The sequence below is a fragment of the Puntigrus tetrazona genome, chromosome 3, assembly GCF_018831695.1.
Source record: "Puntigrus tetrazona isolate hp1 chromosome 3, ASM1883169v1, whole genome shotgun sequence".
NCBI classification, from domain to species: domain Eukaryota; kingdom Metazoa; phylum Chordata; class Actinopteri; order Cypriniformes; family Cyprinidae; genus Puntigrus; species Puntigrus tetrazona.
Window position 1 is genome coordinate 16,715,688 of NC_056701.1, and position 15,232 is coordinate 16,730,919.

Consider the following 15,232-nt stretch of genomic DNA (forward strand, 5'->3'; position numbering starts at 1 on the left):
TTTTCTGCCGCAAGACTCGTGAATCAAACACGGTTACATGAGAAAAGCTTTATTTAAAAGTACAAAACAAACACTGCAGACTTTGTACAGGAATAATTTACCACCTCAAATTTAGCCAGAATGGAAAAAACGTTTTCATTTGTACACGAGGGTAGTTCATTTAAAAAGAAAACGGAAGAATGTAAATAAAATAATTTAGATGTTGAAAATAAAAAAAACAAAACAAAATAAATACCAAAGATCAATGTGATACAAGCAGATTATTGAGAATCATGAATATGCTCAATCTAAGCCTATTTTTTTTGCTGCCTTTCGTGGTGCCCGCATTTACAATCGCTATTTTATGCATAGCACAACAATTACGCCTACGAGACCTATCAAACAGGCAAATCTGTTCAGCGTGGTTGCACATGGAAATATGATTTTACAAACAACCACACCCATTCATACAGTACTTAAATGATGACGAGCTCAATGTTAAAGGCACTATTTTTAACTACAAATAACATGACTACTTCCCCCAATACCTTACAGTTTCATCTTAACATTGACAAATATAAAGTAATAATTTGGAGCAGCATACTTTATATGTCATGGAGTTTCTCTAAGATTTTTATAGGCAAGTGTGTTTTAAAGAGCATTGGTTAAAATTCCTATGTGCGTTCATGGTAAATAGCTTTTAAGGACTGACTGAGCACATATAATATACTTTGAAAAATAGATATATTCATATGTAAAATATAGAATAATTTATCCTATTCAGCCCAAAAGGCCACATACAGCATACAGAGAATTTATAAAAAGAGACAGGAAAAAGTACCCACTTAGTTTAAAGACCATTTTCACCGTCTAACTGTGTTTAAAAAGGAACGTTTACTGCACAAAACTGCTTGAAAATAGGGAAATGTCTACAGGCCTCAGTCACAAGATGACCTGTAATGCCTCTGTCATTACTCATTTTGTTGTTAAATCTACAGAAACGACTACAAAGAAACTGGCTAAAAACACTGGCATCCCTGTAAAATTCTAAAATAGTTCTGCGAGGGCATGTTCGGTTCTTATTAGTCTGGCATTACAGTTCAGTTACTAAAGGGTGTAGTTTTATTTAACTCGCAATAAAAATATTAAAATAACAGAAATTAAGTGAATTTAAAAAAAAAAAAAAAAAAAAAAAAAAGCGCACAGGCGGGTTATGGCTTTGGTGGCAGCTGAAATGAACACAGTAAAGCAAACACAGCAATGCCTCAAATAGTCCAAGAAATGATAGCTCTTGGTGTCATCAGCATTTGATCACAGCATTTTGAAAAACAGAGACATACAAATCACCACCAGATGTCAGTGTAAAGCACAGAAATAGCTGTTTCGTCAATTCCTCTTTAAAAAAAAAAAAAAAAAAAAAAAGTATAGTTGTATTCTCAGTCACTGTAATTCCATAAAGAAGAAGTGACACATTGCACTTCCTACGAAGGGAAGTAAATTATAATATTATGTCATGTATTAAGTCTTAGAGGAACAACAGAAATTGGCCACAACGTGTCGAATGGAAAATTCCTGTTTAGTTTTTTTTTTTTACTCTAAATAGGTTTTTGTGGCCTAAAGGGAAAGTATAGACAGCAATTTAAAAACCAATAAGTCCAGAAAAGAGGATCTGCCAACCAGAGCTGTGGTCACATTTAAAAGAACTGCACAACTTGCTCTCGCAAACAAAAAGGTTTGAAATGCTGACTGCAGGACCAAAAAACAATGGCAAATAAATGATGAATACTGAAACTGTGTGTTCTTAAAATATGCACTCTTTAAATAAAGATCCACGATATCATACGAACACTACCATTCACCAAAAAACTAATAGCGTGTGGAGTTTATGTACTGACTTAAAGGAACTGAGAGTGGGGCTTTCTTCTATTGGACATCTAAACTAAAATCAGTTAAATAAACCACTAATTATTAAAAAAAAAAAAAGTACAACAATCACACCACTCTTGAAGGCATTTCATGTCCTGGATACATAAAAACTATAGAATCAATGGGAAACATCAGATCTAGATTATGTTTGGGGATAAAGAAACGTATAAAACACTTGTGGAGATATAAAAGTACGAAGAGCACAACAGGACCCCAGAGATGTGGGGCAAACAGTGGGCTTCCCAGCAGCACGACACCTCTCTAATGCTTCCTGCAGTGGTGGAAGGGCTCAAACGAACAGTCATAGCCACTTAGGTAAGAGACAATCCTGATTTCAGCCTCCTTCAGTTTAATGATTAGGTTTACCAAATACAGACGGTGCGTTAATGTTTAAGGCTTTGAACCAGTTTTAGGACACCAGGATTCTCCTTAGCCAAAGTGTCTGTGTCGAAATATCAAATATTTGCATTTTATGTACATTTTAATCAGGGTTACCAACACCGGCAGTGGCACCTTTTGTGACTTAGCAGTAGGAATGCTTTCTGAGCGGACGGAATTTTCTATACGAAGCTGGGAGCTTAACTTCGACGTGATTTTTTTTTTTTTTTCTTTTTAAGCTTTAACTCAGTTCTGTAATATACAGGTTATAACTGAACCGCATTTTTTCTGTTTTTGCCAAGACAGCTCCTGTTATCGCAAAATCCAATATGGATTACCTACCATTTTATGGTGTCGTATAGAGAGACAGGTCAGGAAAAACTGCATATCTTTGAGATAACGGACAACACAGATGTGCCGCTCGGATGTTATCATCAACACGTTACACTTTGAGGATAATTAACTTTATGCTAACTAACCTCTCATAAAACAAATACAACAATAATAATAAAAAAAAACCTCCATGAAGTGCCCTTTTCTAGAAACTCAGTTACTCTGTAATTTCAATCTTGAATATTCACATGTCAGTCTGCTTTGCAAGTGCTTCATAGTATTATACTGTAACTCAACAGTTAAAATAAGTGCCGTTTTCCCATTTGGGATTCCTATGTTTAAACTGCTGACTAAGAGGATTGGCTCATTTCCCATTGGATGGTTTGCACTGTTTATCAGTAATGTAACGCTTCAGGATAAGAATTTGCCCTTGATATCGATAACGTCATTCTCAACTTTGGACTGTGTCTGTCACACCTGATTTTTGACCAGGATCAGAACTGCCGGTCTTTTAGTTACGGTTTATGATTTTATGCCAACGTATTTCATGACGCAAGATGACATCACAAAAAAAAACGTTCCTGTTCAAAAGTTTGGGGTCGCGTAATAATTATGACTTTGCTTGCCAAGCCTGTTTGACCTGATCTATTTGGCTTAAAATACTGTAAAACGTTCACACGGTGAAACATTATTAACATTTCAAAGCTGAAAATTTTTCTTCGGTGTCACGTGATCCTTCAGAAATCTTTCATTTGCTGCTTACAATTATCAGTGTAGCAAACAGTTTATAATATTATTAATATTTTTTGTGGAAACCATTAATTTCAAGATTCGTTCGATGAATACTGTCTTTACTGTGAAGCGTGATCAGTGTGACCCTGGAGCCCAAAAGCAGTCATAAGTAGCACGGGTTTATTTGTAACATAAACATGTCAAAAAACTAATTTTTGATTAGTAATATGCATAGGTAAGAACTTAATTTAGACAGTTTTAAGGCTTTTTTCGTAGTATTTTATAATATTTAACATATTAATATTTCTTTTCACCCTCAGATTCCAGATTTTCAAATAGCTGTATCTCAGCCAAATATTGTCCTGTGCCCTGATCCCAAACTTTTGAACAGTAGTCTATGGTTACAATATTAATATGCATAATAATTATGTCCTATAATGATACATTATATATATTCCTTTCAGGCGCCTATGCAATGAGTAACGGGCATTATAGCTGTCGAACCAGTGCTGCCACGGCAGGTTAAGTCAAGTACATCTCACACTTTAACTCAAGTGCTCATCTCTGCTAAGTCTTAGCGTGTGGTGAAGTTGAAAGAGCGGTCGATGTGCCCTGCCGGTGCCGGAGGTTATAGCACAGTGCACAGACAATATAGATGTGTGTTTGTATGCATGTGTGTTTGTGAGTGTGTAAAAAGAAAGAGAAGTGGAAAAAAAAAATAGATGCAGCCTGTTGTAGTCACGCAAAGATTAAGGCCTCCGCCTTCCCCCGCGGGCCCGAGGGCCAGTCTAGGTTCAGAGCCGGATTGGACCAGGAGGAGCTGGGCAGGCGCTGTCAATCAGCACTACGAGGGCGCCGAAAACGGGGCGGAGCTTGGGCTGTGATTGGCAGACTTGACGATAGTGATGACGCTGGTGGTGGCCACCTTACCGGGAGGCCCGCGGGTGACAGTCCGGGCGAAGCACTGCAGGGCCTCGTACTTGGCACGAAGCGCGTCCAGCTCCAGACGCATGCTGGCGTTTTCACGAGCCAGTTTGTCCACTTCTTGTTGCAGCTCTGTTTTTTGCCGTTCCAGCTCCTCTTTCTGCGTGACGCGTTTGATGCGGCAGCTGGCAGCGTAACCGCGGTTCTTCAGCGTGCGCCGGCGCTGCTTCAGCCGGACCACGTCTTCCTTGGTCAACCCGCGCAGGTGCTGGTTGAGCTCCCGCACCGACATGGCCACCAGCTCGTCGTCACTGAGCGCTGGGGCATTCTCACCCGCCTCCTTCTTGACCTGAACCACACAACGGACAGAGTTTGGGCAAATTTACCATCATTTTTTGCTTTCCAATTTAACAGAGAAACAAAAAAGGTTTTTAAATCAGACAATATATATATATATATATACTGCAGTTCAATGATACTTATTAATATTCATGAAGGATGTATTAACTTCATCAAAAGTGACAGTGAAGGTCACTATAGTGTTAAAAAAATATTCTGTTCTTTGCTATTAATCAAGCACAATTGATGTTAATGCCGGTAACAAGAAATGTTTCTCATGCAGCCAATCAGGACATGAAGATTACAATAGAAAACAGTTGTATTGACCATAAGGGTATTTCACAATATTACCATTTATATATATATATATAAATGTATGTGTGTGTGTGTGTGTGTGTATTGTGCAAGATATGTGCAATACAAAGGGGCACCCATATAAGGTGGATGAGAATACATTTTCTTACCTCTTAAAGGTTTAGATAATAATACTTCAGATAACTAATAGGCTACCAATTATAATCACATTTATGAATCACAGGGAAAAGTTCTTACCTTTAAAGCTTTGCCCGCTTTAAAATGAGTCGTCATACCCTGCATACAAGCAGCTAGTCAGAACTCCTCAAAAATCTGTCTAAAGAAAATAAAAGAAAGGAATTAACATATTGTAAAGTTGTCAAATATATAACAGGTCTTATTGTTAAGCAACTTTTTGCGGTTGCACGTCCCAGTCAGAGAACCTGTACACTGCATTGAAACTGAGGAGGTCAATGAAGTTACCAAGAGCAACCAGCAGAGGTCATTACAGCTCTGCACAACACCAGCGAGACAAGGGTTACCCTGTTTACTTGCTGATCTCGCGTTCTCACGATGTAGCTCACTAGACCGTTACAGGAGTGCAATAATAGAAGCAGGTCAGCTCTCGGCATGGGGCTTTGTCTGATCTCCCTGCTTAGCCGTTCATGCAAGGCTATTTTGGCCACTGCGCTATTTTTAAAAAGGCCACTCTGTGCGTTCGAGCTCGCGGCCTCGAGACACACGCCACAACTAAATTAGAAAAAAAATAAAATAAACGCGCTTTGTGGGGTCCATTTCAGGAGCGTAGGAACGCGCGAACCCCGTTCGAGATAGCTTCCATGGAGACGCGCTGCTAATGGGTGTGGGAGTGCATGCCACGTGACCAGAAAAATGGTAAACAAGCTTCATTCATAAGCTCGCCACACAGGAGGACCACTCTCCAAACTACCAAACACTCGAGTAGACCTCTACAAAATTAGATACGATGTAGAGAGTGGATAAACCAAAATAACAGGGACATCTACCAAAGTGTTAAAGTGACACCCCATAGCCACTGATGTGCAATAATTTGATTAATTTTTAAAATCTACCCAACAATCTTTCTTTTTTTTATCTCCATCTATCATTCTGTCTGCCCGTCTTTCTACTTCGAGATCTGAATGTCATTCAGTCCATCCATTTAGCGACCTGTCTGCAGCCTATAATTGTATCCATCAAATTATTATGACCCCTTTTGAATATAAAACGTGCCATAGACCACACGTGGAAACCTTTTTTGAAAGTAATGTCAAGTTTTAATGAAGTTAAGTCTGTCCTTTTCTGTTCAGTAAATGGAACATTCCAGGAGGCCGTCAGTCACATGGGAATAGTTTCCCTTATACAGTCACTGTTATATTTGTGCTTTTGGACAATGTTCTTTATCAGGTTTAGAACTGTGGCTGAAAGACTGGATCCTGTTACACTAGGCTTTCCTGGCCCGTTTCATGTCCTTATTTAACTGTGCTTGTTATATTTAGCACAGCATGCTGACACAAAACTCCAGCTGCCAGCGACACAATTTTGAGTGGAAATAATAGAAGCGACTCATTAAGATCGCTACACATTCACCTGCAGCTATTTCATGTATGAGTATGATGATTCCTCTTTTATTTCGGTATCAAACATAGATTCTTTGAGAGCCTGTGTCTATTTCTCCGGTCTAGTCATCTGGCCTTCAACCCTCTGCATACCTCAGCCATTTTAAGTGATTGCTTTGTTGAATTCTTTAGTAATGGTTACATGAAGTATCTTTGACCAGCGAGCAGATTCACTGCCTTTGGCATGTTTGGTAAATTCTGACTCATTCTTTTGATTCGGTCTTAGTAAACCACACCGGACGTGCATCAGTTGCTGGTTTAAATGTTTCGGTTATGACGGAACAAAAGAGTATAGATTGGGTACGAACTAAGCAGTTGAAACCAAATACCACCATGAAAAAAAAAAAAAAATCACTTAAGGCTTGATTCGTACCATCTGGCCCTTAATGTGGAGGCTACATTAAGGGCCCCTCAACTCATTTGGCTACAATCAAACTGGCAACCTGAAAACTATGCAATATTGCTTTATATTTAAAAAACAAATGCATAAATGAAACTTATTGAAATTATTAACTGAATCGCAATTAATTGAATTTCAAATCTGCTCTGCGCAAAAAGCTGTGCAACAAACAATGCAAGACAAGCTCTGACAAGAAGAGTTTTCCTAGACAGCAAGTTGGCTCGGCTCGGCTGATTTTAAAACGGCTGTGACAGGGGAGACCCTGCCTTTCTTTCCAACTAGGACCATGGAATCAAAAAAAAAAAAAAAGCTTCCCTCTCTATTCATGGGGCCTCCAGGCTTTCAGGTCTTTCTCACACAAACACACTTCCTTGACATTCCTTTAGCACATGGTCCCCCTTTTCCATTTGTGCTGAGAACTGGGGTGAACTGACAGGGGGGCCCCTCTTTCCTGCTCAACCCTCACAGAGAGGAAAAGCCCAAATGTCCCAAAGCCAGAGTCAGGGTTTCGTAGTTTCCTGGACATAAATTATAGGACTGAATGCCGCCTTTGATGCTGAACATTTGATAGTCCATATGAACGCTAGTCTTCTTATCATGGATTCCAAGGCCGAGAAACAAAAAAAAAATTAATTCATGTTACAACACAAGGCCCTGTGAAGGACGCTGAGAGACATTCCACACACACACACACACACACACACTGATATTGAGAAGGGGCCCCACTTTCATTCAGAGAACTGCATACTTAATACTACGCATAATAATTTTACTGCATGACTACAATCATCTAAATATATTCAGATTCACTCCAGATTATATTAACAGCAACAACATTTAAATAATAAATGGAGTTCACAGTCATTTAGTACATTTTCCAAATTCCAAAAGTTTTACAATATTTAAATATTTAGCACTAATTGCTAAACCACAAGCTTTAACTAACTATATTAAAAATTGGTGCTTTGCGACATACTGATAAACAACAAAACTAACCTTGTAGTGGTAAGTAATGATCACCAACAGAAAGATCAACTTTTGTGGGTAATGCCCCGGCAGCAAGCCCACATTTTTTGCACATGTGCTCTAATATTGAATAAAACAAGTCTGTTCATGTCACTTAATTTCTACTACTAAATACTTACTAGATCAAGTTTCTGCAAGCACCGCACTTTGGTTGGGAAGACCATATCGTTAAAGTTGCTTGTTTGTGCATCACTGTGGTGAAGCTACGATTACATCATCAGACGGATGTAAGGAACAACAATAACAAAACTGGAGACCTCTCTGACAGAGACAGATTATTGTGGTAGATTTGCCTTATTATTTCACGTCAACCATATACTGGTTTGTCCAATTAATACGGCTGTGCTTACACAACTGCATGCCTGATCTGCGTCGCTGTAATATGTGGGCGCATGCAGAACTGAAAGTATTCAGTAATCACAAGGTGTAGCTGTTCAGACATGTCACTGGCATCACATGGACGTTGGTCACGATATGAATCCCATCGACAACCTTTCTGGTCACTCTTTATTGTACAGTAGTGTTACCTCATGATTTGTCAGTTGCAGGTTACAGTGGAAAGAACTGTCTGCGTCAAGGTGCTCCGCAATCATTTTCCGCGAACTACAAACCATGATGTAAACTGCTTTGGGGTCACGTAACTTACGTTTCAAGTAATTACGTACATGACATCTGATCCCAATAAACCAAACGAGGCGGATTATTACTGACTAAACCTCTGGCCCGCACGGATAACGTCTGCTAAAGCGCTGCATGCTTTGGCTGATGCAGAGATGACGTTCTTTCTAGGCTCCCTGAGCAATATGGCTGGGTAACCGCATATTTGAGTCTTGAGATTGTGAACTTTCTCAGAAACAGCCCTCAAAGGACCTCCCCTCTCATGGAATTTGACGCCAGCGTTGCCATGCTAGCACATTGTGAGAATGTGAGATTCTCTTGTTTTGACCGCTTATGAAAGGTAGAGAGATGAGACAGGGCCTTGGGCAAAGCCAAACATCACTTCAAAGCCATGAGTGCTTGCGTTCCCATGATAAATGGAGGCCTGGCTTTGTCTTTGCCGTTTGTTTTTCCTCATTTGCTCCACTGGTTACGGCAGATAGGCTGCTACGTCCCTGCTCGAGCGAGCCGTTCTCTGTTTTTCACAGGAAGGTGGAGAGCTCCGTCTCACTCTTTTCCACAGCGGCGCATTCGCAGGGATATTATGTAAAGGAAATGGAGAGCATAGCAGAGCCGTGAGTCATGCTGTTTACTGGTAAGAGCGAGGACGATCGGCAGGGAATCACACCCTCCCGAACTGACGTTTCCTGGAAAATCCTGTTGTTCCGCAGGGGCGGAAGGAAAAGTACGTGGAACCTTGGGAACGGTTGGCGGGACCGCCGGAACTTTCTGCGGATTGGGAGGAGAGGTAGCGAGAGCAAAGCTCCTTTCCAACCCGGGGACGCAGGGATTCAAAGGAATGTCAAGTATGTGCTACCCAAAGACAAACCCGCCCAGTATGTACGACAGGGAAGCCAGTGCAACGTGCTTAATAAGTGAGGAACAACAAGCAGGGTTCTGCACTGGAAAATACTGACATGACCAACTTGGTTTTAACCAACAACACTTACTCATCTAAACTCGTATCTGACGTAACATCGGTTCTCCACCCTCGTGCTATTAAACGTTTACGCTTAACTAATGGTCTACAGCAAACAAGACGAGCTGGAGAACTGCGCAATGCGGCATCAACACATCATAGGCATATAAACATCCAGTTACTCAAGCTCTTGAGAAATAAGTACCAGACAGCTCTTCCACAGACCTGACCACAGTGCGGTGAAGTCAGTCCTGTCCGATCCAGAAACTGGAAAAGGGCAGCAGGAAAGGGCAGGGTGTTGCTTTGTGGTCTAGACACCAATAGGCCAATAGGCTTAAGTCTAATTCTGTAATGCACTGATCAATAAAATGATGCTATTTTTTTTGCTTTGTCTGGAATCTGTTCCTTAATTCAACGAAGCGTTAAAAATGTTGTAGGCTTGCGAACAGTCATTGTTTCCCGTTTCTCTTCCTACCGTCTTATATGCATACATCTTCAAAAAAAACATTAAAAGGCAATTTGTACATACAATGACTTTATAATAATAATAACAATATATAACGTTCTATAGTATAACGTTTTTTTTAAATATCTTATTCTAAAAGTAAATAAATATCAGGACACCCTCATTAAATAATTTTTATAACAAATAATACATTTTTCAAGTAACTGAATTCTAGTTTGGAGTGATAATTATGATTTATTAGAAAATAAAATATAATGAAATATTTGGGCTTATATAATATAAACATTATATTAAATATTTCAAATTGTTAGAATATTCCTAATTACATTTCTGTTAAAACATGCAAGAAAGAGAAAACAGGAAGTGATATCACAGAAGAACCCCTCATGACTGTGTCACAAGGTCAACAAGTCTCTTAAAATGTCAGATATTGTGACCTTTTTATGACATGGCAACACTAAGTTTAAAGACAAATCATGTGGTACAAACACACCCAAAATGATGACATTTATGAATTAATTCTATGGATTTTTTTTTATTTTTAAACTTTAAACTTACATTATAATTATACATTGTACAATATTAGACATATAAAACGATAAAATTACCAGTTAAATAAATCAGTTTAAAATTTTAGTTAAAAAAAAAGCCAATCTCTATGAACGAATGATGCAATTATATAGCACTCTTTTGTGTATATGGGTTTTTGTTGTATTCATTGGGCCTATGAAACTACGAAACCAACATTTCTAAAAACCTTAACATATATTTCCCAAATCTATCAACGGCCAGATCAAACACACTCTGGCTCATTATCTACCTGCAATATTTTACACAGTGACCGTGCATTTCTCACAGAAATCAACTCAAATCAACAAGACTTCAATTCACGATGACTGGTGACAATGACGCAGCCTAGTTCAAGACATGGCGATCAGAGAAAAAGCGACGGGCGCGCCTGACTTGAGAACTGGGTTTGGAGTTCCCCTGCGTTTCATTTTGAGTCACTAACTCACCAACTACCGCCGTCTCATTCACTTTCAAAACCCGCTGTCCTAACCACAAAGAATACTGTAAGAGTTCCTGTTCTCCAAACGAGCTAAACCACAGGACTTATTTCTCCAGTGATTCTAGACCACGCTATCTTTAGAGGTGTGACATACTCGATGCCACAACAATAATCGCGAACTAAAATTGACATCATGCGATCAACATAATCCCGAAGGTGAACCGTTTACTCACAGAGCATCGCTTAGTGACACGAGTGCCTGCCCCCTTCTAGTGCTCCCACGTGTGTGTCTCATGACAGTGCAGTGTGTGCAGTTCACTTCCCCTGGGTTTCTAAATGCAGCAAGCAGACAGTGTGCGAGATGTGGGAGGCCATCACCACAGACACCTCAGCAGCTCTGAGTCAGACTACCTCTCAGACAAGGTCACACAACCCCGCTTACAATATGAATGAGACACGACGCGGTTGCCCTCCTCCATGATTTTCCACAGAGATCAAGACCGGACAAAAGTCACGACACAAGCCGATATTTGCTCCATCCTCTCTGCCATCTTCGCACCGCGCTCTTAAGCCAACCGTAATCTGACCCCAGCAACTGTTTGGGTGCAATGACAGGCACTCGATGAAGTCTCCCTCTCAGAACTCTTCCTGGGCAATGACTGGTGCTGATCCAGCAGCCTCAACAACTGATCTTCTGCTGACTCTGGAAAAACCGCGCCAAATTATCAGATCGGGACACAGCAGCCCCTCGCCAGTGGACGGTGGCCTTTTTATATTCTCCAGGGTGTGAAATCAACACCCGTCACCAGCCAAAAGCAGATAGTGTTTTACGCGGCGGTGGATATTTTTGCTCATCTAACGGTCGCCGTGGCGGCCGATGTGTAGAATGTCTCCGAATGCTGTTACAGACAAAAAGAGCGACGCACGCGGTCGATTTTATTTTGAGAAACAGATGAAAGACGTGCTTTCAGTGTGCGTGCCTGATTTGCTGCGCGAGGGCTTTCCATGCGCCCCACGTGAATACCTTACACCCCGAAAGGTTTTTTGCCTTACATGTAAACGCTTAAAAGGTGCTTCAGGTACACTTTAAATCTTTCACACGTTGCAATCATTGCCTTTAACTTTCAACTACTATATCCAATTTGATCCACACAGCACACTATGATTATGCCACGGTATGTAAACTATATAACAAGTATCAGCTGTTCGATATCATCATCCCATCCATCTCTAAACTCTTAAAAATGGAGTATTGGGTAATACCTTTATAAAATTCTGTAAAGCCGTTTTGAAATTGTGTGCTATAAAAAGCACTGTAAATCAATTTAGCTTCATATTAGTCAATATATATATCAATGTACATTCAGAGCTCTCGGATCAACGTGAAACATTTCGTAATTCCAAATATTTGTGGCTGTACAAAGTTCTACGCTACATAACACCTTTCGGGGTTAAAGGTGAATTACAAAAAAGTGAAATAAATGTATGTTTTTTTGTCAAATGTAAACGATCTTTGCATATTCCAATATCAAATGTTATATAGCTCGCACAGCAACACACGCTCCGTTTGAGCACAGGACGCACACGACGAACGGACTTCGCTTTGATGTGGTTTTATCACATTAGTTTGATTCAGAACTGCTATTTTATCATCCATTGTGGAAATGAATCACGTTATCCAGTCGTGACTCATTTTTCCTGTGAGGGCGTTGTTCTAATGCTAACCTGCCAGAATAGAGTGGACACAATCATTCTTAAACAATGTGCTCATGGATATTTCCAATCACCTACACATCACAAACCCGTATACATTCCATTCTAAACGCGCTCTTCCTACAACACTGCGAGGACTTTCAATCGCTGCCTCATTTTTCAATCACAAAAAGTGTCCTGAGTTTCAGTAGACGCGCCGAAGGATGAGACGACACTTCATTGTGATCATTCATGTTTTACACCATCTCTCGCTTTTGCTCCGAGCGACGAACAAAATCGCCTTTTACAAGCATTGGGGGCAAGTGAGCCTTTTCTAGAAGATACGGTGCATTCTTTAAGCAACATTCATCACGAGGTGCGCGTGCACTGAGAATCTGACATAACGTCACCCGATTCTTCAACCCTCGTGTTGATTAAAGAGCGCGAGAAAACCGAATCTTTCCGCGCGGCTCGGTTGACTCGGGATCGTAATAACAATCGCTCCAGCGCTTTAAAACTTCCAATAGTGCTCCAGTCACAAATATGCCCTTTGTCCCAGAATTCCTAAATGCCCACCACGTGTTATTTCCTTGTGTCTCGATATAAATGCTTTTGAAACGTGCCCGCTGTGAAAAGTTGGAATCGTATAAGCCCAATTACTTCAAAAGTTATTTCAAAAGCGCTGTTGTTTACTTAGTTAACGACGCGATACGCTTACGTATCCCGTTTAAAACGTAGCGACTTCCAATTTACGCAACATTAAAGAGTATCGGTGAGAGTGGCATCTGTTACAAAAGCGGTCGTTTGTATAAAAACAAAAGTAAAAAAAAAATCCCCAAAAGTTTTTGTAGGCTGATTTCCAAGTTGCAACCTTTAACACGTGTCCATACCAAACCGATACATTTTTGCTTTTTACGCTCAAACACGTAAACTATTACATAACTACTTGTGTTTCATCTTTAAAATAAACGCAGGTTATTTAGCTTTATCGTTTTAGAGAAGATACTACAGACGCTACGCATCGATCGAGTACACAAACTGTTACGGACAGGCTGGATTCTTATCCGTCATCGTGAGAACATCAGCAATTTCGAGAGGAATTTCAAAACATCTCCCAGAAAAGCTCGCGCGCCGTACCTCGTGAACGGGGAATCTGTGTCTGGGATGCGCAGGATGCCTGAGAAGTGTCCTGGAATCAACAGGTCGAGCTTTGCCTCGCGTCCTGCAACCGAAGCGAAATGTTTCCCTGAACTAAATTAACTACAAAACAACAACAATGTATCAACATTCCACTCCGTGCTTCCGCAAGCACTGACGTCACCGGCTCCTCGTGACCGCCCCCTCCATTCATGAAAATAACTTTATGCTGACGTCAGTCAGGCGGGAAACCAGGGGAGGCCAGAAATAGACGCAGCTGAATACTTCGGCGAATGTTGATTGTATTTAACGCTGAAATCCTGCGTTTGTGGGTCGAATTATGTGTGCAAGGCACTCAAAGTTGTTTTAGCGCTTGACGGAATGATCTCGAGCCAGACGTTGACAAAGGGTCAAGTTTGTGTGTCAGTGCTGTAAAATATAGCTGTGGTGTTACATGACTATTATGAGAACTCAGAACCATTTATATCTGTTTTGGTATTTCTGTAACGTCAGTGTTTATCAAAAAAATTGGGTATTGCACGTCAATGAGGGGGATCCGAAGCGCCCTCTGTCTGCCATAAGAGTCTCTGCTTTACGGTTAATGAAAACGAGCACGAAGCAGCGGCGAACATCTTCTGCGCTCCAGCCTCACCTGCTTCCGCATGGAAGAGAACTGCTGTGTCCACCTGAACATCTAGATGATCTGAGTCATTTTAGGCACATGTCTACATAGCTAATGGTTTTCGAAGAAGGAGAACAATGCAGACGCTATACGCACAACGTTATGTTGGCTGTGGGGCAGTGTTTTAGCATTACTGATTACTTATTTTCTAATTGTTTGGTTTTTTCTTTTCGTATTTAGTTTTCATTTTTATTGTTAAAGGTTCAGTAATTGTGTTGAGCATTTTTGTTATTTTAGTTTTTCAGTTTTAATTATAAAGTGAAGATAAATAATGAAAACAAGGAATGTTGCTTTGGCAACTATATAGCTTCAATAAAAAAAGGTTTTATGTTTTATATTTATATATTTTGTTTTAGTTAACTATAATATATAATATTCATGATGATATATATATATATATATATATATATATATATATATATATATATATATATATTACTCTCTGAAAAAGCATATATCAGTGTTTGTATTTCTGATGACTTTATTGTCTTTATTTTATATTTTTTGTTCACATTAAATTGTGTGTGTGTGTGTGTGTGTGTGTGAGAGAGAGAGAGAGAGAGAGAGAGAGAGAGAGAGAGAGAGAGAGAGAGAGAGAAAGAGGGGAGAGAAAATTTATTTTTAGTTTATTTATTCTCACAACAAAAGTGCTCAACATAATTTCTAAAAATTGTTAAGAAATCTTTAATATAAAGTCTTAAT

The 15,232-nt window shown here is 39.9% G+C and overlaps 1 protein-coding gene across 2 annotated transcripts; it reads right to left on the reverse strand.

Annotated features, from left to right (window-relative positions):
• Nucleotides 1–33: 33 nt before the first annotated feature.
• Nucleotides 34–14,002, reverse strand: mafk (v-maf avian musculoaponeurotic fibrosarcoma oncogene homolog K). Of its 2 annotated transcripts, none has more exons than XM_043225495.1 (3): nucleotides 13,849–14,002; nucleotides 5,164–5,242; nucleotides 34–4,621 (listed from the first exon to the last, which is right to left on the reverse strand). In XM_043225495.1, exons 2-3 carry the CDS (start codon nucleotides 5,206–5,208, stop codon nucleotides 4,193–4,195), a joined length of 474 nt encoding a protein of 157 aa, XP_043081430.1. In that variant the 5' UTR covers nucleotides 5,209–5,242; nucleotides 13,849–14,002; the 3' UTR covers nucleotides 34–4,192. The 2 variants fall into 2 exon arrangements, with proteins under 2 accessions (XP_043081430.1, XP_043081439.1); XM_043225504.1 differs by having other exon boundaries at nucleotides 5,164–5,238; nucleotides 13,849–14,000.
• Nucleotides 14,003–15,232: the final 1,230 nt, after the last annotated feature.

Coding starts and splice junctions, on each gene's coding strand:
- mafk (XM_043225495.1), bottom strand. CDS start 5,208: ATGCAGGGTATGACGACTCATTTTAAAGCGGGCAAAGCTTTAAAG. Junction 4,622..5,163: donor AAGCGGGCAAAGCTTTAAAG/GTAAGAACTTTT, acceptor TGTGTGGTTCAG/GTCAAGAAGGAGGCGGGTGA.